The 27808-nt window shown below is 39.8% G+C and overlaps 1 protein-coding gene across 12 annotated transcripts in view; it reads right to left on the reverse strand.

The window, feature by feature from the left end:
* CD44 (CD44 molecule (IN blood group)) overlaps nucleotides 1-16405 on the reverse strand; it is a 47137-nt gene extending 30732 nt beyond the window's left edge. For 3 of the 12 annotated variants that reach the window (XM_085062678.1, XM_085062684.1, XM_085062681.1), the window contains exons 1-2: nucleotides 16169-16404; nucleotides 5-170 (exon numbers count right to left, since the gene is read on the reverse strand). In XM_085062678.1, coding sequence (XP_084918804.1) covers nucleotides 5-170; nucleotides 16169-16235 — 233 coding nt within the window. In that variant the 5' untranslated portion in view covers nucleotides 16236-16404. Of the gene's footprint in view, nucleotides 1-4; nucleotides 171-16168 lie in introns of all 12 variants that reach the window. The other 9 variants (XM_085062676.1, XM_085062674.1, XM_085062673.1 and 6 more) reach the window with 5 other exon arrangements.
* Between the last annotated feature and the right edge of the window lie 11403 nt (nucleotides 16406-27808).

A 27808-nucleotide genomic window follows, 5' to 3' on the forward strand; every position in this document is an offset into this window, starting at 1 on the left:
TTACCTGCAAGTTTCAAATCCAAGCTCATGAGCTCTCTTCAACTGCTCTAGTGTTGCCAAGGTGCTGTTGAGAGCTCTGCAGAGATTGACTGCTTCAGACCATGTGAGACTGTAGCGACCATTTTTCTCCACGTGAAAAACTCCTCCATATCTGCAACTTACATTGAATTCTGTTATCAAAGGAAAAGAAAAAAAAAGGTAAAAATTTAGAACTAGTGCTTCACTGAAGGCCTTGAAATTATATATTTTCAAGTATAATGCTCTCATAGCAAACCAGCAACAAGTAACAGCTACCAATTCATCACGAAAAAGCACTACCACTTTCAATCACCTTCATACTCTTTGCACTAAGGCACAAGCCAAATCTCTAGCCTTTCTAAAAATAGCAATACAACATATTTTTGAGAGGTGTCTAGCACTTTTAACACACCATTAACACTAATAAGCAGAAGAAAGAGTTAATAATAATATCAATACAAATAAGAATAATCATGTGCGTGGAGAAAAATAGGGATAGGACACTTCAAAGCAATGTGAATTAATTTTGTTTCTGCCCCACCTTTCCCTCAAGAGAAAAAAAGCAGTTGCAACTTCAGACTAGAATGACAACTGCAAAGCACACTTAATAGGAGTAGCTATTATTTCCAGTGCAGAGAGGAGCATGACTCATTTTTATCTTAATTTTAATAGAAGTTCCATGTGCAAGAAGGGGAAAAATAGACCAGTCTTCCCCAATATTAAAAGGGCGTGTCTGTACTGCCTATTTGAAAAAAAAAAATGACATAATAACTGTTTTTCTAAAAGACACGAAACACAGTTCATGCCCATTTGCATTGGCACATTCCATATAAATAATGAGCAGCTTTCCTAATGTAACATTGACTTGAAAGTCTATTTTGTTCTATAGCATAGATGTGAAAGCAAATTATAGTAATCAAGGCAAGAACTCTTCCTTCAATTACTTTTGTCCATTGATAAACTGATGTTATGCTGTGTACAGGAATCTAGTCAGAGCAAACTGCAAGGAACATTCCTTTCCTCAAGGAGATGAAATACCAGATTAGATCCAGACTCTATGATGCACGAGAGGACAACCACTGTTCACAGCATAGGCAGGAGTCCAGTGGTATTGATGCTTGCTCATCCAAAGGAGCTCAAAAGTTGCAAATCCAATCTTGAACACTTGTACCATACGCAACAAAATTAATCATTATGGTTGCTTGGATAGCCTGCCCGCAAAAAGAATGGAAAAAACGCCTCTTCTCCCACCATTCCCCCTCCCCCAGTATTTTGGCTACAAAAACCTTTATTTTAGACAAAATTGGTATGTATTGCAGAGCTGTTTAACAGTCTTGCTAATTACAGTTCCTAATATTTTTAATATTTTTATTATCATACATTATTAAAAAATATATGGCACTTCTGCTACTCCTTGTAGCTACTGCTCTGGGATGGAGCTGCTCTCACAGCTGCCATGTGAGTGACTTCTACTTTGGCTCCAAATATTTCATATTCAAAGCCTGACACTGTCTTGGAAGTTATCCAGTCGGTAGCCATATTAGGCATAAATGACCCAGACAAGAAAAAGGCTTCTCTTTAGCTTTCCTTTCTTGATTCTCTCTTCCTAAAACATACTCTGTGAAGCCCAAGACTTGACGTAAAATATGGGGATAAGATCATGAAGTTCTATTTGATTACTTTAAAGTAACAAGCTCAGTGATTTTGGAGCTAGATTTACTTGGAGCATCAACATCTTTTCTAATAACTTTAGGCTAATTTCTGAAAAGCTTTCGCTGTGAAAGCAGATACCACAAACACTTGCTTTGGGTTCTATTTCATCACAGTTAATCCTAGTGAAGTTCACTTTTGTTCAGAGTAAGATGATTTCGCTGTCATCAAACCTCAGCCCATTCCTCATTTTAAACACTACAGTTTATGGTCTATTACCACTCTGAGATTCACTCATAGTCAGGATTCCACTTAAAGAGTCACTTACTTGGATTTCAGCTGTTTAAAAAACTAGGCTTATTTACACAAATAGGCTTAATGGAACTTGGCGTGGGCCACAAAATGTGTACATTTTCCATGGAAATGCTCAGGCTGAGCACATCCTGCACACCAGGACACTACTGGGAAGCACCAGGCTGGCTGCACGTGTGCTGCCCAATGGTGCATGCACAGCCAGGAGGAAAGCCAAGGCTCCCAGGAAACCTCACTTGAGCAGTGTGAGAGATCATGTGGGTGTCCAGGAAACCCCGGGGAAAAATGTGGCAATCCAGTTCTCAAAACTGGGTTTGAGGCCATCCAGTCCATTGGCACTGTGCCTAAATTAATGCTGAGACAGCACCTTTCTTTTCACTTTGATGATATCTTTCATGCCTGCTATTCCCAATGCAGCACTGCTGTAACAGGGACACTCTGTTCAGGAAGAATTGAGTGTGGAAAAAGGACTACAGAAGTACCCAAAACTCACATGGTATTTCACAGTCTAAGCAAATTGCGTAAATTCAGCCTCTGCCCTTGGAAGACAGTAATTACCACATTTTAAATATGACAAAATACAAACCCAGAGCTGTCAGGGAACACACCATTTTGACTTTATAGTCTCAGATTTTAATGTCCAGACAATGGGGACCCATTACTGAACTAATGAAAACATTTCTAATCACATCAACAAAAAGTATAAAAAATAAATTATGGGATCTGAACTAAATTAAAACCTCATGAGTTAAGGAAGAAACATGACTGCCAAATTGAAATCTAAACACATATTTTACCTTTTCCCATAGAGCAGGAAGGTCAAATCCATTAATTTTATGTTCATCTTACATAGCTGGTTTTAACACAGTTATGCAAAAGATGAGTTTTATTCTGTTTCAAGAGCCAAGGCAATGCAAAACTCATAGTGCGTGACAAACTACTGCTGATCTTTTTGACATTTTTGAAGGTTCAATGGGGCTGACTCAGAGTGGACTCACAGTGAAATCACCAACAGCACGCAAACCTTCCCTCCTGCCCCATCTTAGAGCTGTCTGGTTTTGGGGGCTGACAGTCCACAATCTTTCCTTTCTTCTTTCATCCACATGATTTGCTACAGCTGTTTAACAATAGCTTTTTAAGAAGGCAAGTAGTATGAAATACATCTGAACTGTCATAGTCATTAATCTCACACAGACCATGAGATGGGATGACACAAACCAAAGCCATGGAATGGCCCGAAGTCTGTGCCGAGTTTTATGAGCGTGGAGAACATAGAATTCCACACAGGCCATTTCTCCCTGTCTTTCCTGGGATTTCTGGTACCCTGTCTCAAGCAGCTGCACGCAAACCTTTCTCTGCTATTGCCATTCACATATACAAACAAGGTCCAGTTAATACTTGTCAGCCAAAATCACTAACTTCAGCTCCCCAGACCATTTGCTAGCTAGAGTGCACTGGTGGGATAGAATTGCCTCACACAAACTGAAGAGCAATCTGTCAGAGAAGTGTGAGTTACACCCTGATAATTGATACAAGAGGCTTGTAAGAAACTGTCACTGTGAGAAACCAGGTGTGATTTCCATTTCCACCCTGATTCTGCAACCCTTATGCATAATGAGTAACGCTGACTCAGGCTATTCTTCCCATTGGAATTGATATTCCATGAAGATTTTTGGTGTACTGTATAGATGTTTCATGCACTACTCCCTGCTTTCCATTGTTTTCGAGATATAACCTCGAGGTTTCATTCTCAAGGTGAATGCTGTCTTGTATTTAAAAAAAAAAAAAAGAAAAAAAAGCAGTTCTTTTAACAACTGCAGAGATATATCAAAGCAAACGATGTGGAAGATTTGCAAACACCCTGCCCACTTGAACGAAAGCGTGTGGAAGACTTGTACATGTTACCAGACTTCTTGGTAAAACCACACACTGAATTGCATGGCAACCAGGAAATGTTGGGGGTCTGTTTGCATGGGGATTTTCCTTTTCAGTTTGCGGTTCAAGATGATTGATAGGTCACCAGGATGTGACAAACTGGGGCTGACAACAGGGACAAACTAGAGGTTTGACAGAGCATACAGTTCTCATTCTCTTTGCTTTAATGGAATATAGGATTCGCATTTACTGTAAGAATTTAGTTCTAAATTTATTAAATTGATTTCTAGCTCTAGGCAGATATACATGGGTTAATGTTTCCTTATAATCTCAGATTATTTAATCTTTTACTGACACATCTGAACTGGAACAACCACCAGCTTTTGAATATTATCACCTGCTTTAAATGCATGCTGGTAATGAAGTAGCAAAACATTACACACTGGAAAGAGACTAAAATATGTTTAAATGAAAATCCTAGTCACTATGATTCCTATCCAGGCAAATCTATAAATTGGGCCATATGAATCCTAAAATCTGAGGAGGTCTGGATAGTTCAGGTCTTGTCCTCAGTTCAGACCTACCTCTAGTTATGCCTATTTTTTTAATTGCTTCTCAGGAAAACTACTTCATGGCTAAATAAGAATGCTTATTTTACTTCTGACCTGAAGAAATTACCTCTGAATACAAAATTTCATATGGGATGGATTCATTAAACATTTCGGTATCCAAGACATTTTTCCAAAGTATATATTAAGTTAGCCTGATCCACCATTTTGACATGTTAAATTTAAATGTACAAAAAACATAATTCATTGATTACCTAATACACTACAATACACATGGGCCTGGAAGGCATTATTTGCTGAGTAGTCCACCTTTTTTTTAAGAATCTATTAGTAAAAAACTTCACTCAAACAACTCGCAGCCCAGGCAACTGCAACAGGATACAGAGGCTTTCACCTTTATGTCAGGAGTTGGACTAAAGCCCAAGTCAGTGATGAAAACCACTGGATAGCTGTGTGCTAGGTTATGCAAAATGATTCATTAATCCCAGCCACAGTCACTAATAGACACGTGTCGACATCATTAAAACACACCTCTACTTGAATCCCTTGGGGCTTGATGAGGAAAGGAAAATTGTGCTGGGAAAATAGGACTCAGAACTGGGATGACTACCCACTGATCAAAATTCAGAAGTCAAATTTGCAAGATCCACGTGAATGAAGCAAGCAGTCCTTTACCATCCCAACACAAAAGCAACAAGCATCAAGCCACGTGTATAAGCATTGTGTGGCTGGTCTTGTGTTCTTCTAGTTATGATATTCTTGTTCTGCTCACCACCATTCTTTAAAGAAAGAATCACTACACCATAAGCAAGGCTTTTCCAGATAGTGACAGTGAAAGTAAGTATTCACAGATTCTTGGGAGGTGTCCAGTGAAATACTTTCCTTGGAGTATTGCCAAGTTGTGAAAACTACAATGATTTATAGGAAATACATTTCCAGATTTAGTGGCCATAAACCTTATTTTTGGTTTTCAAAGTATCCCTGGTGGATACTTAAATAAAGCAAAATAAGGGGTTTGTTTTTCAGTTTGAAACTACCTTTAATTCTGAAATTAAAACAATTACTTTGCACAAAATAAAATAAAATCACTTAAGAAAGCTAGGTTTAGATGTTTACATGGTTGCAATATATGCAGATGGTTTAAGGAACCCAGACCAAAGTTTCCCTCTGGGATTTTTTAAAACCTCATCTTTTCATTTCAGTTTGGCATAGAAAAAATGTTCTAAGCCTTGAAAATGTTAATGGGAGAGAAAAAATCCACATAATTATATCCCTAATAGACAGCTGATATTCAGGGGGGAAAAAAGTTCTCCACACACCTGTCTTTTTAAAAACAGTAAAGTCCAGGAAAATACTTTTACCTGCACAATTGCAAGGAGTTCCTGCTAAAAATAGAGACAACATATTCTTAGTAGTTGGGTGTGGTGACAAGAAAGTGAAGATGAGTCTCCATAGATCCAAAGGTGTAAAGCCAGAACTTCCTTTGAAGTTGTGCCTAAGCCACTCCTACCACCCAGTTATATTTGGGTACCTAGTAATTCAGTCTGAAAAAGCAAATAAGAGTGTAGCTTTCTCACTTTCCTGTGTGCTGCGAACTACATGAAAAGTCATGGGATAGCCACGCTAACCTTGAGATCCAAGTGGGCTGAAGTGGATCTCTGCAGTAATGTTCCTTCCATTTCTGCATTACTTCTGGAAGTGCACACTGGAAATGCAATGTGGAATAAAGATCAAGCTGTTACCCTTCTTCTAAACTGTTATTCCTAATGAATTTGCGTAGTGATCATCCAAGTAATTGTCTCTGCTTCTGTTTACTGATGGACAAAAATCTCCAGTCTCTCAACTGACAGCTCTCCTGGCTACTACTTTAAAACAATGGGTGTGGGGGTGGTGCTATTAATAAATCAAGCATTCACAGAGTCACTCAGAATGCAAGTAAGTACAAGAAATATGCTTCATTCCTCAGCAGTTGCTGTAGGAAGAAAAGAATCTGCTAATGCATCTTCCAATCATACTTTATCTGCCTGGCAACTGTTGCTCTGGTAAACATCCTGAGTGAGCCTATACTGTGTCATCACTTATGATAAACCTCCTTGCTGCTGACATTAATATTAGTCTTTTTGTAATAGTTTCACCCAACAGGGAGCTGAAAGTTTTCAGACTCCAGTAGAATGTGGTGCAGCTGTGCAGCACCTCAGGGGAAAAATTGCAGGCAGTGATATCATAGTCTGCAATTAGTTATCTGATATGCCCCCCTCGGAATGATGAAAACATAACCATCACTGTTGATAGGAGGAGAGCTCCAGGCTGTACAGTGAGGAGTCTCACCCCAAAGGCTGAGTAACAAGGGCTGTGAGGAGAATCAGTTGACATCAGTTCCATGCAATCCAGGTAAAGAAACACACGAAACAAAGCTAGAGAATAATAGCTGGAGTCTGATTTTCACTGTTTGACCTATTTAGTTATTTGCGATAAAAGCAGTTGACACACAGAGTTGCTCAGCAGACAGATTCCCATCCTGGAACCCAAAGGTTCCTGTTCCCTGATTTGTCATTTACCCAATGAAAGAAAGGAACCTCAGGAATCTTTTCAAAAGCTCTGAAAGCCAGCCAGTTAAAAAAAAAAAAAAAAAAAACATTACTGTGGTAGACAAACTAAAAAGAGGAAGGCTGCTCAGAATATGCCTCATATGTAGGACATGATCTACAGAAATCAAAGGTAAAGTTCTTACACAAGCTTCTGATGATGGAAGAGAATATTGTCACATCCACTACTCCCTCTGGCTTTTCCCTAATCCAAGAAGGGCAGGGGTCCCCACAGTCTGTGACCAGATTGCCTAGGCTAGCAGGCAACTTCTCCTGGAATTTTTGGTAGCAAAATATTTACATTTTCTGGACTCTGTGTGACTCTGTCCATCCCCATACTAGGGTTTCAAGAACCTTGAGATTTATACTGAAAATGCTGACTAGCAAGTAACTTTCCTAAGATGTATGCAGGTTATTCATACACTAAGCTACACGTGCAGTTAAATTTCTTTAATAATTCTTACAGTCTCAGTTATGAATCTTTTAGTGCTGCTTTAGTAAAAAGGCATGGTTAATAACTACAGTTTGCAATAAACATTAATATGTACACAATGTCATTGCTGTCACAAATATGGTGGGACTAACGATATTCTTTGTATTAAAAAAAGTTTATTTAAAATTAACAATTTATGAGAGGCAGTGAAGATTCTCTTGCTTGAGGGAAGAACAGGAAAGAGGCATTGGCTGTGTGGCCTTGACATTCTGTGTTTTCTAATACTGCATTAAATCCTACATATGTTTAGGCAGTGGAGATATGTACACGCAACACACTATTGCTTGCATGCAATCATCCCTAAATAGTGAAGCATTATTGTCTCCCAAAAGTGCTGGAATCATTGTGAAGCCAATGATTTTGCTGTGATGCTTATTGATCCTATTAATCTTCTGTTATAATGAGACATAGCTGGATTTTGCAAAAAGGTCCTAAGCTAAATCCATGCTTGAATGGTAAATGATACAGTGGCAGACCTCAGTTAAGGTACAGTGAATTTTACAACATCAGCTTCACTTTGAAAAAGAGCCAACTCAAACACCAATTCGGGAATATACCACCTTAAAAATACAAAATCTGAGACAGTAAATTAATAATAAAGCAACACAATGTCTTTTCCCCCACCAAGGATATTACTTGAAGCAAAATTCATCAAGTTGTTTATCAACTGCACTAGACAAAGCATCCATCCAGGACACAGGAGCACAGGCTGGGAGAAGAACTCATTGAGAGCAGCCCTGACAAGAAGGACTTGGGGTTTGTCATGGATGAAAAGCTGGACATGAGCCACCTGTGTGTTCTCCAAGCCCAGAAAGCCAACAGCATCCTGAGTTGCATCCAAAGGAACAAGGCCAGCAGGGCAAAGGCAGCGATGCCCCTTAGAAACAGCAGAAGAGGCTGACGCAGAGAGAAACCACATTTCCAGGTGATTTGCTACCAGTCATTGTGCACAGATCCCATTGTCTTCCTTGAACAAAAGCCTTCCTTCCTTTCCTAAAGATATGTCTTAGACACACCTTGCTATAACAAACTGCTGATTCATCTGACTCATAAAACTACTTTCTCTGGAAGGGTGGGAGATATTGGGATACTATCAATATAGAAATCAATTCAAGATACCAAACCAGTAAGTTAAAAAGCAGAAGATAGGCTTCGCTTAGTCATGTTGCCATGACTATCACTGTGGATATATTTGTATCATATCAAGGGTGGAAAAAAGGTGTTAATACATTACCTTGCAATTGCTGTGAGTCAACAGTAGTATGACTGTGACTGGTGTCGATAAAATGGCATGACCTGAGCACTATGAGTAATAAAGTCAGACAGGAGACTGATACTGTTAAGAAATTCAATGTAGGTCTGAAAAAAAATTGGTTGTATGGGTGTTTCAAAAGTTAGGAAAACACTTACTCATAAGGAGTACTTTCTCACATGGATTGTTCAGCTGAAGCAAGGATTGCACAGCCAGACTCGGTGATGGATTGCCAAACAGTAACTGAAGAGAGTTTCCTGTTTTTATGGTAACAGTTTTCAGAGAATGCTCTGGTCCTGTGCTCTTTTTCACTTCCCAACCGGCGGAACAATATTTGCACAAGAACATTTTTCTTATGATTAATCATAATGCTTCTTTCGGCTGGAATAGCCCTGCATGTGAACTCACACATGCTTTCTGAAGCTGAAGCAAAAGAGGCACTAATCTGGTTGGTGGGGCAAGCGGCTGGGACTTTCAAGATGTTCTATTTACAGCTACACTGTTTTCTCTCTGTTTCCCTACCTGTGAGGTGGGGATAAAAACACTGAATTCCCATGGACTACAAAAATCACTGATCATTATCTTCTGCTGGCAGCATGGCTGTCAGTTCACTTCTTTCTCACTAGTTGGGAATATTCTTACTCTGTTAAATACTGTGATATCTAGACTTCAAATTCTAGGGTAACTTAAATGCATTCTGCCTGACTCCAGCTCTGCTGAATGTGTTGATGAAACCCACTAAGGGTAACTCCCTCTTGACCAAATGTTGTAATTTTTATGTGAAGTCTCTGCAATGCAAGAGAAAAAACCCACTACACGGAACAAAATTTCAACAGAGTCACCATCTATTTCTGAAGTGATACATTGAGAAAGCCTAAGGTGTCAAATCTGTTTCAAGAATTCACGTGCATCTGCAGCAGTCAGAAGATTCCAACAGATTACATACAGAGGGAATACATCTCAGACATGTGCTGGTGTTAAAATGTTTGAATGTGTAAGGTACTGTAAGATATATTGAGGACAGACCACGTGTTTTGATACTGATACCCACCTTGAGCTTTGAAGACATGGATTTGTACCATCAAGTGAATATTATCAATAAATACTTTTGTAGGTTATTAATAGATATAAGCCTTGCTGGGCCCAAGACTTTCAATGCTGTGGCTATACTATATTTTTAATGGGTTTGTGACAACACGGAAGCAATTGAAGAAAATAACATTGTATATATTTCATTTTTAAGGGTAGTCTAGTCAGGCAGAGAGAGCTTTTTTTAATTTCTCCTCCTTTGCTCAGCAAAAGAAATTAATTAAAGAGTTTATTCATTTGCAAATGCAAAATTTTGGATAGAAATTCTACCAATCTTTAAGGGCACTGTTGCAACATCTTACCAGTCTTGCACCGTTCTTTATGCAATATATTGTTTATGCCACACTAATTTATGACAATTCTGGTCCCCACTAGCATATATATAAGTAATAGGAGTTGTTAAGGAGTATAAAAGAAGAAGAAAAATGATCTCCAGCTCCAGAAAGAAACACAAACTACTTTTTACATGTACTACCGGGATTAAAATAAACTCTCATCAAAGCATTGTCAGAAAGCAAATTCAGATTGAGTCATTGGTCTTGATAATCGCCAAGTCACAGGATGTGTGTCCTCCTGGAAAACTGGACAGTTGGGCTTTTTCTAATCCACATCAAACCACAGAGCCAGAAAATGCTGTCTAGCACATATGCTGAGAGATATCCTGAAAAATCACCTGAAAAACTGTGCTGATCTTACCCTTCCCTGATGCTCTAAGATTGACTTTGCTGCTTTGCTGTTTTAAAAAAGCAGTTAATGCAGTGCTCTGTTCAGTGTGAACACAAACAGTATCTCAACTAGATAATGTGTGAGAATTGGCAGGTCAAGAATATGTTGAGAAAGTAAAGCAAAACTACTGCAATCCCTTCCCACCCAAAAAGCAGCCAGGAAATAAAGCCATAAGAAAAAAAAGGAGGGAAAAAACCAAAAAGGAACTAATAGAACTGATCTTGTAGAAATGTAATGAGACACTTAGGCACTCAGAGAAGATCATCATAGGCACTCAGAGAAGAGTTCTGCAATACTTTACACCACTACATGGATCCAGGGTTTACTGAGGAAAGCCACAAAAGCAGGAAAGAAACTTCTCTCTAGGCAGTCACCATGGGAATGTGCCTCACATGCTCAAAATGTCTGCCAATTACTACTTTTAATACAAGAATTCTTAACAGGATAAGCGTTTGTCCAAGACCTTAGCTGGGCCCATTGAGTGACGAACTGGAACCACTAAGTGTCTCTTTTCATTAGGCTATAAAATGATTTTGTTACACTCTGAAAAAGAGGACTTTAAAAGTTTAGAGCTCAATATGCAATCTCTAGAAGGGTATTTTTATCTTCTGTGATAGGAGAGCTTTTGCTCCTCACAAGCAGACAAAGTTACTCTGGCTGGTGCATTGGAAGAGTGGTATTTTGTCAATACAATTTTCCAAAGTCACTGGATGCTCCAGCCCTATAGTCTTTCCCACAACATCAAGTCTTTACGCACACATACCTCCAAAATATCAAGATAGTTGATGTTTATCACTAGGAAGTATTGGTTCAAACAGGAGAGAAACTTGACTGAATTTAGGACACTATTCTTCATAGAATTGTTAAATAAATTTTAAAGTCCTTGAACATAAAGAACTGCTGAGTCTGACAGTATGGCAAAAGATGTAAGTCAGTTCTTGCTTTGCAAACTGCTTCAAACATCCCTAATCAAAAAAAGATAAGCACAGAATAAGAACTCTTTAAGGAAGCTCTACTTTGCATTTGCTGTTGTCTAACAGGAAACAATTGCAATTAAACTGAAAATAGCTGCCAGTCTTCAGTGTGTATATAGATAGCAAACACACAAGTAAACAGGATAAAACCGTCAGAGCAATAAAGTTTTATCTGACTTTCACAGCACTGCTACTGGTGAAATTAATTTTAAAAAAATACGTATTATTTCACTCCAATGTTCTAAGTGTTCCTATATGTCAAATTTATGCATAAACAGCACATAGGAACAGAGAACAAACCTCCACATCTATGAACATGAAGACTCATTAGCAAAAGAAGCTTTTTTCCTACACTTACACATCTGTGTAAATGGTGGGAAAGGGAAAGGGCATGTAATTAATGGACACCTAATCAAGCAGGGGGAGGAAAAATAAGGAAGTGAGTGAAAGATGCGCTCAGACCGCACCCTCTGTGTGTCTTCATTATTAATGAATCATGATTCTTTATAATTGGCAAACACTACTTTCCCCTGAACCTGCCCGGCTAACTATTCCATATTCCTCGTGCAGAAGCTTTCTCCAGAGCACTAGGATGGAGCTGGGAAGAGCTGGCTGTCCTTAGCAGCGACACATTGCATCACTGCCTTGTCTCCTCGCTCTGTGATGGGGACACTCCACCAGGGTGTAAGATGTGAGTTGGCCGATGGCAAAGAGTAGGTAAATCCCTGCCATGCCAGCCACCCCATCAGCACTCTGAACTGTGGCATTAGCATGCTGCACAGGGAGCATCCCGCAGCCTGCTGGGTGTGTTTGGAGCGGGCAGGGGGGCTCGGTGTGCAAACAGCCGCAGCCCTGCTGCCCTGGCACGCATTATCCCAATCCTGCTATCCGCCTCCCTGCTGGCAGGCTGGGCTCGCTGAGAGGCTGCCAGCGTAAGGCTGGTGCTCGACTTTCAGAGCCCAGTTTGGACAGCAGCTTGCCTGCTTCCTGGACGCTCACTCACTCACTCCCATCTGCTCGCAGGGCTCTGGGTGCCCACGGAACATCCGCGGGGCTGCGCTGAACCTCTCACTTCTGCATGGGAAATCTGCAAGAAACTATTCATTACAGCTGCCCCCACACACCACACCCTGCTTCTTTACAGACACCTATCCATTAACAAAAATAACAATAAAAAAGCCCCCTAGGGAAATGTACTTCTGAGAACCTGTTTTGCTAACATGCTGTCACTGTGAGACATACATAATTAACAAAAGCTATGCCACGGCAGGTTTTTTTTAACTATTATACCTTCTGTCAGAGGCAGCATCTTATTTGCGAAAGCAGGTATTTAGTAAAACAGACATTAATTGTGAAATTGAGGATGGCAGGCTAATGCCCTTTTCCTAGGCAGCTGTCAGTATGTACCCTGGCAACCTCTTTTATAACCCTCTCACACTGCTTTTGGAACAGTATCATTAACAGAAAGAAAGATGGAAGTTTTAACACAGCTTCTACGTCTGGCTTTTTTTCCTCTTTTTTTTTTTTAAAGACACAACAAAGCCTCTTAAACCTTCCAGCTACTGAGCTACATCAATCATTAACAGAAAAGAGGGAAAAAGTGAAGGAATGTATTTTTCAAACTCCAAATGTATGCAAAATTCAGGTCTTCTCTGTGATTTTTACTTTGAATTAGCATACCATGCTTTCCTGTTTTTAACTGCTAAAACTGTAGATTATTGTTCAACTCCTTGTGGTCTTTCTTTAAGAATTGTTTTGTTGGGTTTTTTTTTTAATGTTTCACAATATGAGAATTGAAGGTTATTGTACCAAAACAAGATTGTTGCATTATATAAAGCTGCCAGCGTTGCCATGTAGAGGAACTGGAAAGTCCCAAAGCCATTGCTTACAAAAGAAAATTCAATTATGTTCTTAATTGAAAGCACAGACTCAAAAAATGACTACAACTTTCGTTAGGCAGGAAACAGTCATGTAGGTTTGAACTTTAAATTTGCAGTTAGCTGAACTTTCTGTCTGACTGGAAAGATTCTCCAAGGAAAACCCCTCTTCTTGTCAGCTGCCATTTCACATTAGCGCCTGCAAACTCATTCATAGCATGAGCTGCTCTGCCGTCCCTTGGGCGGGGAAGCTCCAGCAGCCGCACAAGGGAGGGGAATCACAGCCAGCTGCTACTGATATTACTGCTGAGACACTGTGGGGAGCCTTGTGATTTAGCGGGGAGGAAACTGATAAACACACAGCCCTGATACAATCCTCTCTGCCACTGCTATTAGCAGCGCCCAGAATGGGCACTGATAATTACAGTGTCTGATAGCTTTGAAATTATTATTACCTCTCTGGGAGGGAGAGATGGTTGTGTGTTAAGAGATGATGGACTCCTGGAAAAGGACCAGCAGCTACACCAAACTGGCTCCACGCCTACAATCGTGGATGGCACACAGAGAATGGTCCAAACCTCCAGGTTTGTCACAGAGAAACCCTGACAGGTGAAGGGAAAGAATAAAACAGACTGTGGATCTGTTTTACTTTGTGGCAACTTGGATGTTTGCATTTCTCTGTTTTAAGAATTCAGTTTAATGCTGACAGATGAAATCAACATGCTCCTTGATGCCAGCTGATGCTAAAACATGATATGTTTTGAACACCATTAATTGCTCCAGTGCAATGTTGCATTGTTTTCAAAGTAGGCTAGATAACTGTGGTGGGTCATGTTTGTTTCAGGATTAATCTCTCTCTGAAGTAGTATTTCACAGACAACAATGTACATTTAGCCTTTGTCCTGGAAAAAGCAATTTTAGAGCAAAGTTTTGTAAATAAGAGAATACATGTCATACAAACGGGGGGAATGATCATCTTCCATATTGACTGTATTTTCAAACACTTAGCCCTTAGTTCTGGAAGGAAAATGTCATGCAAGAAGACCAGAAAGCAGATGGAGAAGCCTTTTTACAGCATTTGGAATGCCAAAAAACATATAAGTTCTTTGACTGATTTACCCTCCCCTTACAAAAGAACTCTAAATTGGCTTTTTCTCTGCTTCTCTTCAAGGTATTTTACTACCAGTCAACCACATTCAGAACAAGTATTATCAAATATTATCACATCTTTTCAACAAGTATTTTAGCAGTAATGAGCTCATGATTCTGTCTGGTGTTTATCTGTCTATCAGCATGTCATGATATCACCTGCTGCTGGCACATTCTTGATACAGCAGAACCTCCTGCATGTTTAGGTGATAGATGAATAACTGCAATATTCATACTATCTTCAAGTCAGGCCTATAAAAGTCATGGGAACTCTTCTGGAAAGAATGATACACCACATATGGATGAACATTTTGTTTAACCTTGGCTAGAGCCACCAGTGGTTTTAAAAGCATTTACTTTAAAAAGTCCTTCCTCAATTGTACGATGCTATCTGCCCTCATTAAGCCTTTCTCTGACTTCCTGTTTTCAAGGTAGTGGCTCTTCATTGTGGTGAGCACCAGTAACTGAAGAATCTTCAAACATTTCTCCAAAGACTGTAGGACAATCCCCTGCCATGGTTTGTTGGCTCTGTGTGTGCAAGAGTTTCAAGGGCAGAGACTTAACCCTTCCACGAAACAATGATGGAAAGTTCAAGTGCACTTTAATAAAATCCAGTTACTTTGCAGCTTTGGGAAAATAGCCAAGATACACACTGTGAGGAATGAGTGGAAATCAACTAGCACAAAGAGCTTCTTCAAACTGCTTTATTTACAAATTTACACCATAGAGATGTAAACCAAGGGGCAGGCAGGTCTCTTCCTTTGTGACTGACTGGCAGCTACAGCAACCTTGTCTCAGAGCCTTACCTTGTTGTAATGGAGCTCTGGCAACTTCTTCAGTGCTCACAGCCAAGCTCCCTCCTCCCATGGGTAGACTCACTCTCCCTCTTTGCATTTCATCTTTACCACTATTTTTAAAATACAACTATTTGAAACAGATAACCAACTTGCAGGAAGGTAATCTATAAACAACTGTTTATAGACTGTTTTGTCACTTCTAACCCCTTTTGTTCCAAAAGCTCACCAGTCAGCCCCAAAGAAACCTTAGGAAGTCAGAAGCAAGCATGCTTGGCATAAAAGCTCTCCAAATTTCAGTCAGAGATGCCTGCAGTTTTTCTCCTGCTCAGCAAGGCTGTGCCCAGATGCAGAATGTCTTAGCTGTTGGTTCATCTCCTGTAAACTCCAGAAAGCAGCTGTGTGCTGGGGGGGCTCACCCCCTTCTCCCCACCCCTCTTTCGCTGCAGTCCCAAACGGAGCTGGGAGAGCAAACTGCATTTGTAACAGCAGTCACATTGCCGAGCTGAGCTTTGCCAGAGCTATTCTGAATTCCCTGATGTTCTGTTCTTAGTTTAAACGTCATTCTTTAATGATCTACAAGTCAGTTTTTATGGATGTGGAATTGCCCTATACAAGCGAGACAGCTTTCTGTGATTGTACAGACCGGCACAACTGAGATTACATTTCTAAAACATCTCTGGTAACACTGCAATAATAAGAGTATAGAGATGCAACAAAGCTGCCAGCTATCTAGCAGAAAAGCACTTGCTGTCTGAAGCATAAACTTAACAATCATAAATGTTTTCATTCATAAAAAACTTACCTGTTTCTGTTAGACAGAGCTTCAGCAAGCATAATCCAAAAGTTACCCACAAGGAGAAGCTGGCCATGGTTTTCTTGGAACTGTTTTGCAAAACCCAAAGATCCTTGCCAGCTGCAGAAAGAAGAAAAGCCCCGGCGCTTGTTAAGCCTGCAGTCAATGAGTCTGAAGTTTGCTGCACTTTTTATTCTGATTCAAAGGAACTGAAGTAATGACATAACCGGGAGGGGGGAGCTCCGTCCGTCACACCCATGTTGCAACAAAAGTTACCCAGCAGAAGAAGGGGGAGTGGGAGGAGAGCTAGTACTGACTAAGCAGGCACACTTGAGTTTTAAAGAGGCACTAAACCTTCTCTTCTTACACAAGTCCGGTCAAAAGTTATATTTATTGTGCTCGTAGGAAAATTTGTGTCATCTCTCCTGAGTTAGCTCAGAAATGTACTGTTTGTTATAAGCTTTCCCTCCTGTATTTTAAAATCTTTTCGTTGTTGCAAACCAAGTGAACGTAAAGCACTAGAGTTTCTGAACCCTGGTAAAGCATCTATAACAGCCTAGATGTTTCTCAAAAATATTTTCCTTATTTATTCCTATCTCACCATTTTCTCTTTTCGCAGTTCAATTAAGAGCAATTAAAATGCCTGCTCTGCAACGAAGCTTTCTGCAATGTTTTTGTTCATTGCTGGAGGATAACCTCATGCAGAAAGTAAGTCGAGGCGATTCAGTTTCCCACAGCCTGTTCTGCCCTGGATTTCTCTGCACAGGCTGCTCCAACCAGAGCAGTGAATAATGCCAGTGCCAGCAGTGATACTGAGAACTAGGGCTGATATTTTATTGTACTGATGCTATGAGGTATGGAAGGAATTATTCCTCCTATTCCCGATCCAGAATGCAGAGAAACAGGAGGAAAAGGTGTGAGATCTTTGAGGTTCAGACAAGGTCTCAGTTCCTGAGGGACATATCTTCATTGCAGTGTGTGGTTTTGTTTGGCTCTTCATGAAACCCCTGGTGCAAACCTCAAGGCCTCTGCAGATAACAAAAGGCTCATCCCTCCTGTGCCTTAGCAATTTCCCGTGGTGCCTCCATGCTCTGGCTTCTCTTTGGAGCTGGAGGATTCTAAGAGTGGCTCCTGTGCCACGGGATAAGGGGTTGGTCAGAGATCACCACAGCCAGCACATCTCACCTTTACCAGCCAGCATGTGGCAATGAGTGACACCCAGAAATGCCCCGATTTCAGTTTCACTTGCCAAATCTGGAATGAATAGCCCCATATCACGTTACTGTTTTGTCGATCTTCCCACTTGAAAGAATCTTCTCATTAATTGAATCTCTGCTACCACAAGCAATGGAAAAATACAGATAGGTCTTTCCAGACAGATGCACAAGAAGGTCATGCAAAGAGGTTTTCAGGACTTTGCCTCTGTTTGCCTTTTGACTTAGAGATGGTTGGCTATCCTTTCCTCAACCAGCCAGATTTTTAGCAACAGGTTCCAACAGGCTTTTCCTACAGGTCTAGAATATCTGATGGGACAAAGTTAAAGTAAAAAATCTTTCCTTAAAACACAGGGAATCTTTTTATTAAGAAGCTAGAAACTTTGAAATTATGGATAAAACACATTTTCTTTAGTGAATATGCTACTTTGTTTGTTTGTTTAAAGAAATGGCTTTAAAAGCAATTAAAAAGCAATCTCCTATATACACCTTACTGTCTAAAGTGGAAAGAAAAATAGTTCTGTAAAATCCTGTACATTTATATCTATAAATGTTTTGGCATCAAAATACATGAATGAAGTTTAGTGGGATTTCAAATGCTGGTGCACAGTTAATGAATGTTTTAAATTTACTAAGCATATCTTTTTCTTCAATTGCTAAATTACTTTTAAAATCCACATCTTATGAAACAGAATAACTGAATATCTAATTAAAATCCAGGTAATTTTGAGTCTTATTTTTGATGAACATAAATTGCCTCTCTGTTAATATCGTGTTTTCATATTTATATAGAATTTAAGAAAACAAAAGTTTTCTTTGGCACAGGTAAAGGGAGAATAACATCCATTTTAGGGACAGAAGGAGAGCCTTATTTTACTAGAAGTGGAAATTCCTAGTCTCTTCATTGTCTGAAGTTTCTAATTGTAGCCTTTCTGACACCTGATTATGAATAGGTTGTTTTCTAGATACCAAAATATTACTTGTTATTCACCTCAGTCTTTTCCGTACTTCTGCATGTGTTCAGCAGGGGTGGGTGGTATTGCACTTTGGAAAAACTCTTGCTTGTTGCCCTATAAAATTGGGCTAATATTAGACACATTTACACCAGGTGCATGCAGTGCTAGTACCTAATGTAAAAGGAAAAGACAGGTCTATGCAAGAAAAAGAATTGATCACAGCACATTGTTTCCTGTGATAAATCACAAAAAAAATTAATGAGCTGTATGTATATAGTGTGAATGTGACCATTCCATGTGCCTGCTTACATGTTAGCCTAGAACACACATGTGCATTCCAACAGAAAAATGACACAAAAATATTTCCTTCTTTCCCACAAAAGCATGATCAGCTTATGTTGGTCTCAGGTAGACAGCAGTCCAAATGTGGCCTGGCTGCAAGGCAAAACTCTGCCCAGAAAATTTAGTCAAAGCAGATGTACTACTCTGGAAAAGCTGTTGGGTTTGGGTTTTGGTTGTGTTTTGGTTTTGGTTTGGGGGTATTCTTTGTCAGGAATACACTACTTCTCCTTTATTTTGGGAAAATCTTAGTACAAAGGAACAGAAAAATCCTGAAGCAAATCTTCAGCTGAAGAAATGCAGCAGAACATCCCTGTCAGCACAGTTCAATATTTGAGATCTGGAATTTGCTTACTTCCTTGGCAACAAACAACTAAACTACCGGCACCAAAAATTTGTAAAATTATTAATGAATTAAGTTTTCAAAAGAGAAGGAAACAATAAGACTAAAAAGGATAACCCCACAGCACTTTAAAAAGTGTTTTTCTGTGATGCCTTTGACACAGTGAATACTGAATCTGTGATGGTAAAATATAGTACAGGAACACCAAAATAACTCATTTGTGATTTAATCACATATGTGAACTGTAGCCAGCACTAATTAATTTTGATAAAAATCCTAATAAGGAGTACATATGTTGGAACCCTAGAAAAAGAACATGCATGGCTTACAGTGATATAAAAAGGATGGTTTTTTTACAAGAATTCCCAAGGAGGATGAAATTCTGGCCTCAGTTAATTGAAAGACCAAAATTCCACTGAACTCAGTGGGCCAGCCTCTACCTAGAATGAATATTTAGATATTATTTTGTGAACAGACAAGAAAATGGACGTACCTGAATGAAGCTGTACTTATAATGCAAAAAAGGTATCAATGGAGATTGATTTCACTATCAAATGGGAGAAATTGAAAGAAGGGTAGAATGGAATTTTGTTTCAGTGAAAATAGCTGGCATTTGTCTTCTGAGACTCTGAAATTTCTAAAAAATAAAGATTCTAATTTTAATTTTTTTCTATTACCAGCAGAGTTTTTTTAAAGTTAAAAAATCATTTTCTGAATATAATTTGGTGAATATTTCAAGCTTGTTACAGGGAGTTGAAGAGCAACTGGTCTAGGTGAACATAAAAAGCACAAATGTCCTTAGGTAATTCTGGTCATGGCTGTGTCTATTTTGTGTAGACTACTCATGATCTGTGAGACTGGCTGAAAATCAGATTTGGGGGAGCAGGGAGGATTTTATACCCACTTATCTGTAATATCAATAAAATATGTTATTTTTAATGAGATTTCCTCCATGTCCCCAGACTGCAATCTAGTTTCCTGCATTTCAGACTGGATTCAATTTGAGTAGATTTAATTTTCATTATCAATCCTGAAAACAGGTTTTGTAATGGCAACGGTTGTAAATGCTGCAGTGTGGCAAATCTTGAACTGCACACTCTTCTTGGGCCCTGAGTGCTGATGGGAAGGCATAAGAAGAGCCTGTGCTGGTTTAAGCAAGAAAAGCTGCTCCTTTGGCTGCAGGGCAAAGCACTCCCTTGGGAAGTTGAGCGCCCGGTTCTACTCCCATCAAGCTTTTGTTCCTAGATGTAATTTACAGCCTGTGTCCTGCAGAGAGTTAGGAAGATGAACAATGGCTGCTGGTTGTTTACTCCTGAAAAAGGCAGCAACCCAGATTGGCACCTACCGTGTGGATTCATCAGCCTGTTTTACTGGTTTGCCCCAGATCCCTAAACAACTCACTAATCCAACACAGGCAAAAACCTTCACAGAGGGTTTGAATGGCTCGAGTAGGCTTTAAGGAATTCTGTGTCAGACCATGGGGCTCCATCATTTTTCTTGTTCCCAGCAGCAGCGCAGTGCACGTAGTCCCTGGCTGACCCTCATGTCCCAGCAGGGCACAGGCAGCAAATCATGGTCCAGTCCCCAGGGACAGCTCTAACACCACCATCCCCACTCAGTCCCTACATTGTTGTTGGAGATGGAGCAGCAAACCTGTCCTCAGCAGGGCCAGCAGCTGTCCCAGCCCTCAGCAGGGACACAGAATGCATTAGTGGCTGACTGAGTCACCAGCAGCTGTGCAGGGCTGGGGGTGGGGGAATACAGGGGAAATTAAGGGAGAAGGGCACACACATGTTCTCTGTAGGTGATTTCTGTCTGTCTCTGCCCCTCCTTCCCCTGGCTGGCCTTCCCAGCTCACACCATGCAAGACATCCCTGCAACTGATACATCTGAGCAAAAGAAATGAAATTGGGAATACAGAATGCTGGGCATGAGCTGCCCTCTTTGTGCTCAGCATTCTGTATTCCCGCTTTCAGTTCTTTTGTTGGCAGTTATACAATAGGTGAATCAAGCTTACACTAAGCCATTTCCTGGATGAGCTCTTTCCTCCCCACTTTCTATTTTCTTCCTTTTGATTTTGGTTTATGACTTCTACTTTGACTTCTCTCTCTCATCTCCACTAATTTCTCCTTAGCCCCCATTCTTTCTCATCCACCCTCTCTTCCATGCAGTTTATTGGAATTATTAAATCAAACATTTAAAGCCCCAGAAGAGCAAGTGAGCTTTACAAAAGGCAAACATTCAGGAAACTCAGGAAACACTTCATATTTGCATAACCAAACTGTTAACTGTTACATATAGGTAAATACTTGGGGGCCTTGTGCCTAATAGAGACCTGACCAGAGCCATTCAAAGTCAAGGGAGGTTTTCCACTGATTTTGAGGAATTTTGAATCAAGGCAGCTGTTAACAGTGTTCAGGTTAGTCTCAGTATGTGTATTATGATAGCGCTGTATATTAAGGGATCACCTCAGATTTATAGCCACTGATAAAATATTTTCCTATCTAAAGAAAAGAAACCCCAAATTGTACCTGGAACAATTTCTGTTCACAGCAGATCCATTTGTGCCAGTCTTGCCAGAGCCACATATAGCATATCCACATTTAGACTGTGTCTTAAACATAGTGGTGTGGGAATGAGCAGCTCAGCCTATCCTTTTCAGTTACAAAGAGCACTAAAATCAGACCCAGTCTATATATAAACAGAAACTTACTAAATTTCAGTAGTCTCCCTGTTAGTCAGTTTTATGAACCCTTGGAAAGGTGGAAGTATCCTAATTTTAGACCATAATAGGCATGGTTTTTTTTGAGGGTTCCAGCTGTTTCCAGTGTGGCTCTAGGAGGGAAGGTGCAGGTGTGCACACATCATAGAATGAGCAGGGTGAGGAGGCTGACAGGCACAGCAGTGGTAGGTTTTGAAATGCTAAACTCGCTGAGTAAAATACACACAAAGCAGTCTGCCCCTCTTGCATGCTTTTAGGGAATGCATTGCTACAGCAGTACTATTTTCTTCCTCAAATGGGCAGCCCTTTGTCCTTGTTGGATGTGCAGACATTAGCAGCAACCAGCATTCCCCCTGAGCCCTGTTAGCTGGGCAGGTTAAACACAGCCAGGAATCAATGAACTGCTGCAGCTTGTTTCCTAAGATTTGATCCTTTCTGCCTAGATATACCCAGACAAAGCCAGGACTGCTGTCTCCCTGAGCTCAGCTGGAAAACAGGGAGCCTGAGGAGTGTCTCATGTCCAGGTGGCACTAAGTGCCCTCCATGGATGGAGAATTCATGAGGCAGGAAATTACTCCGTTTTTCCCCTTGGAGCCTTGTTGCTGAGCTCTACCTATGTTGGAATTGTCAAGGAGAAAAACCTACAACTTTTGAGGGAAGTTCCCTCCTCTGTAGTGCAAACAAGCAAAAGAAGGTCATTCTGGGTGACTGAAGGCAGGAGTTTTGTGTGAGGCTGGGACAGAGGCACAGAAAATAGAATTCATTAAATTAGTGAGACAGAAACTCTGGTTTTGCACATCTCCACGTGCCTGAACTTCTGCTATAGAAAGAGGTAAGGGAGGAGCTGTGTGCTATTGCAAGACAATGAGTTTTTCTTGGAATTGGGAATTGTCACACTAGACTGCACGTCCATTGCCTACTTAACAATTTGGCTTAAGTAACAATGAAGGCCAACATATTAGAAAGTAAAAATAAACACTCATTTGGGATATTACTACTTAGTTGGTAGAAGTTCAATTATGGATTAAGTTTCTTTCATTAGAAAGAAATTCATACCTAGAACAACACAGCTGTGTTTGAAAATGTACCTTTGTTACTGGCCAAAATTTAGTTTATTTGCTTTGTCTTTTCTTTAGTAATATTGAGTGACAATAGCTAACTAAATTTAAGAAAAATATTACTTTCAATATGATTTTGAAAATATGCTTGCGTTCATTTTGGGTTACCTTTTGAGGGATGTTTGACAGGATCTAGCAGCAAGAGATATTAGCCAGACAGAAACTCTATACAGAAAAAAAGAGAAATTCAATGTTTGATGCAATTGTGCATTACAAAATTTGCATTATGAAGATGACTTATATAAATACAAAAATCATCAAATTACACAGTATGACATGATGATCATTGCTAACCAATTCCATATCATCTTTTAGTTCCTGAATACTCCTTTTTCAATATTTTGTGCTTCATTGATTAGGAAAACATTTGTTCATTAATTAATCAGATTCTTTGGAATAGTGCATGTCTAAAATATTTGCAATGTGTTCACAAACATTTAGTTTGCAGAAATGTACAACTGGCAATAAATATATTATGAGTTATTAGTTCACCTCTGAAACATTACTTATATTGTCTAAATATTTTACTGAAGTGTTGGAAGAATTAAGCAGGTCATGTCTGAACAGCTTTTTGAACAAGTCAGCTCTGGAAAGCTATTAAGACTCCTTCAGATGTTAAAGTTTCAGCCAACTTGCACTGAATTTACAAGAAATTATCTATGTCTGAGTCATCTGAGATTTCAAAGATACATGATATAGGACCAAATTCAGTGATATACAAATAGATAAGTGAGCTAGCAAGAGAATGTGTAGTTTATCTGCTGTCCATTGTACCTGATGTCCCATCAGTAAAAAGTCCTTCTTCCTGCTTTTTGCAAGATACCTTAAGATAAAGAAGTTTGAACACATAAAGGTTTAGCTGAGGTTCATGCTCTCCTCAGTTTGTTTTCTAGAACCAACCCTCCCATAATTGTTGCAGTAATTTAATGGAAATTTTCCCTAGGGGAATGGGTAGAGAGGCAGAGATAATAGAAGGAATAAAAAACTGTTCTGTTAGTCTGATAGATCTGGTCCTATAATAAACTCCACACACCACTATCTAGCAAGCAGGAGCTGCTAGGCAATACCACAAAAAGTGTGTCATATTAAGCAGTTTTCTGAGAGTCTCGAGACAAAATGGAATGTGTTGAGTGCACTGCTGCAAAGATTCTTTCCCTTATACAGGAGGAGAGTCACTGTTTGGTGTTAGCTAGCCCAGGAAGGATTGATCTGCATCAACATCAACATGATCTCTTACAAATATATTACTCCCTAAGTAATGAATTATACAAGGCATATCTCAAGGGGCATAGATGAGAGATAGACAGGCTATGAATGTTCAAGAGTCTAGTTCAAATACAGATATAAGGATACTAAAGCTTATCTCAGCTATTTAAGGATTCCTTTTTAACTTCTCCTCCTGTATTCAAATTCAGTTATTCAATCCCAGTCTAGCTAGTTTTTCCTCTCCTCTTAATCACACAGTTCTATACAGACAGATATATCTGAAGCACAGTTCACATGGCCTGGTCTTCATTGAACTTAGCAATTCCAGAATACTTTGCACTTTTTCTAGCTTTAGAGAACTAACTGAAGCACTTACAGAAACCTGAGGAGTAAAAATGTAAAAATACAGCATACACTGCTAGTCACAAGCAGCCAGAAGCCCTTACTGAATGCCTGAGGAGGCTGAGGCTGCATTTACCTTCTATAAACATTCTAACCATGGCTGCTAGTGGACATTTGGTCCCCTGGGTGTCTCTCAAGCAGTCGCCATGAAGTTGCTCCATTTTTGCTTAGACAGAGAAATATTAGGCCAGAGAGAGAAACTGGCTTTGTTTGACACTCTTGTGTGAGAATCAAGGTCCTCCTTCCTTCAGGGAGTAGGCAGTTTAGCATGGATTTGCACATCTGCATGGCAAAGACAGCTCCATCCTGCTGTCAGCTGAGCCTGCCTCCGAGCTGAAAACATTGGAGCCTTGCTGGTTTGGCATTGCATATGAGCTAATTAGCCTTGCAGATAAGCCTAACTAGCTGGGACCAGCTACACTCTGGTAGTGATCTCTGGCTTTCAGGAACTCATGTCTTTACATACCTGCTAATTACAGCATGTGGAAGCACCAGCTGGGCACAGCTCTTCGCCCTCTTCTGCTGCACACTGAAGTCATGTCCCTCATCCCTTGGGGTGAGCTTACCTGAAGGACACATCACATGGAGGGCTTAGTCACAAGTCACCTATTTGACCACTTGTGCCCTGTCAGATAAGAGAGAGTATCTTAAAGGAGCTCTCTGTGCTTTCCCCACCTCCCTGCTCTTTTCCTTTGGCAAGAATCTGCGGGATTTCAAATTTTGGTGGGATGGACTTCAACTGAAGCCAAAATCAGTAATAGATTTAAAGCCTAAAGCCAACAGATTCTAAAGCCTATTCGGTAACAGATTTTGGTCTTGCCAATTAAGTTCTTTGCCAAGCAGGGAGTCTGGCCAAGCAAGAGTAGGAAAAGTTTCTCCTGAGGCTTAACTGGAGTAAGGAGTAAAATGCAGACAGGAAAAAAATTAATCTGAACATTAGGAAGGTCCTGTTGTGAGACGAGCTACATAGTGGAATAGCTTTTGAGAACATGCTCACCTTTGCAGAAGAATAGATTAAATGACTAGACCTTTTTAACTATGACTCTGTGATTCACTTAAGAGGATCCCACATCTCCAGTGCTATACTTGGAACATCTGAACAGTCACTGAAACCACTACTAGGAATTAATCACACTTAATGGTAGGATTTGCCAGTCCTCAGAGACTTTGGTGCAGACAAGGGGTGATTTCAGTCACACAGCTTTCAGATGAAAACTCAGCTAGTAGCTTTTTCTGTTTCTTGAAACATAGGTTAATTACTTTATGGGAAGGAACATTTGTATTTTAACCTATTTCTTCTCTATTTGTGTTATTAACCATCTTGCAAACATCCTACTTTTACATTTCTCAACTATCCATTTGAAGTCCCTGATGGATGGGATATTATCTGTCGGTAGCAAATTACTGGCTGCAAAATTAGGAATAGTCTGAGAATGAATTTATGCAATTCATTTTTAATAGTCTCTTCCATTTTACTCCAACAGAAACCAACTTATTTACACTTTACTCCATTTGGTGCCATTGTCATGGAAAGAAGGCATTATGCTCTGGGCTCTGCTGTACCATTAGAGCCTCACAGGATCAAGACCTTAGAATGATTTTTACTCCCTCACAGATTCAGTAATTGCATCTAACACAAGAGAAAACGTGGGTTGATGCATGACTGAATTGAGAGTTCAAGATACAGGCATTGTAAAGAAAAACATCTGTACAAAAAAGAGTTCTTGTAAAGAGACATAAAGTGATCTCCTAGGTCAAGTACACTCTCATTGCTATGCTATTACACGTTCTTCTGTGCTTGGCATGCTGAGCTTCTACTTTGCAAATAATATTTGCTTTTTAGAATGGTAGGTAATGCCAAAGAAATATTGGAATTAATAACTGTGCAGCTCTGACTTGTTTCAGAAATTCTTGTGAGTGGAGTATTACAGAGGGAAAGAAATTATAGGTGAGAGGGACACAGGATTTGGAACAAGGGAATAAGGACTGGGCTGAACACATTCTTTTCTGATTAGCATTATTCTAATGAGGTCAGTGAATCACTTCTGAGCTGCAGCTCAGAAACATGAAATATATAATGATCTCTTCCTATAAATATGGTAGTAGAGTAAGTAAAAAGTAAAAGATCTGTCAGGAGATATGTTGTCACTGAAAATATCAAATCTGCAGAGATCGGAAGCAAAATGTACCTATATAATGTCCTTCAGATGACTCTTTACCATGCTCATTCATGTGCAAAGTTTCAACCCTGCAACACTGACCATACAAGAAACACTGAACCATCTTTATAAATCTGAGACTCACAAGACATGTTCTAGAAAAAAGGGGGCAAAAAGGGGGACTCACAGGAGAAGTTCACATGATGGTGGCTCCTTTTCCTTGAGACAGACCACAGGCTTACACAGCAACATTCGCCTCAGGCTTTCTTTGTTATAGGCAGAGACTCAAATTCACCAGGTTTTTTGTTCCAACCTATGCCTTCCCTATTTCTAAATAGTCAAAAAATTAGTCAGAATTTGATCCTATCTATCTTTAGGCTTTGGCTCCTGAATCTAAAAACTTCAAGGTGTATTCGTCCTCTTAGACAAGTAATTTTTGCTTTGAGTAAAGGTTCCTTTTCCATGTCAGTGTAAAAATACCTTTTTCCCAAAAAAAGCACCATTTTTGACAGTTTGAACCCTTTCAGCATTTGGATATCTGGGTACTATCAGCCAGTCTTCAAGCATGGAAAGCAGTCTGAATTCAGATGTTCAGCCTGTTTTCAAAAAAATTATGACAATCCAAAAAGGCACTCAGATGTGTCCTCAACTACCTCTAACCTAACAATAAAAGGAGAGTAATATACAAATTAAAGTCTTACAAGTTTGATCTGTTCCATGCTGGAAGTATTAAAATCAAGGAGCTTGTTTTCCCCATTTCAGTTGTGAAGTTTAGCTTTGTTTAGGAATTGAAACCTCTGCCTGAGGCTGAACATTTAAAAATGTGGGACTATGTTCTGTAAACCCACCTGCTTCACTCAGCCAAATACCATGCTGACTTTTCTCCTTATGTATTCCCTAAAACCTGATAGATTTTAGAGGGGAAAGGAAATTCCAAAGTCTTAAGAGTTTGTATAAATCTCAGGTTGCTTTCTCTGTTAAATCAAAGACATAAGAGAATTTGCATCTCCGATGAGTGCTGTGAGGTGGAAAGAGGTGCAAACCAAAGGAGATGTGCAAAGCAGAGGAAAGATGAGCCTGGAGAGAATTCATAAACCTACTATAAGATGTAAAATCTCAAGCTCTAGAAAGGAGGCAAAAGCCACGATATGGACAGAGAACTCATTTCCACCCAGCAATTAAGACTGTGT

The sequence above is a fragment of the Lichenostomus cassidix genome, chromosome 5, assembly GCF_008360975.1.
Source record: "Lichenostomus cassidix isolate B80296 chromosome 5, HeHo_3.0, whole genome shotgun sequence".
NCBI lineage: Eukaryota > Metazoa > Chordata > Aves > Passeriformes > Meliphagidae > Lichenostomus > Lichenostomus cassidix.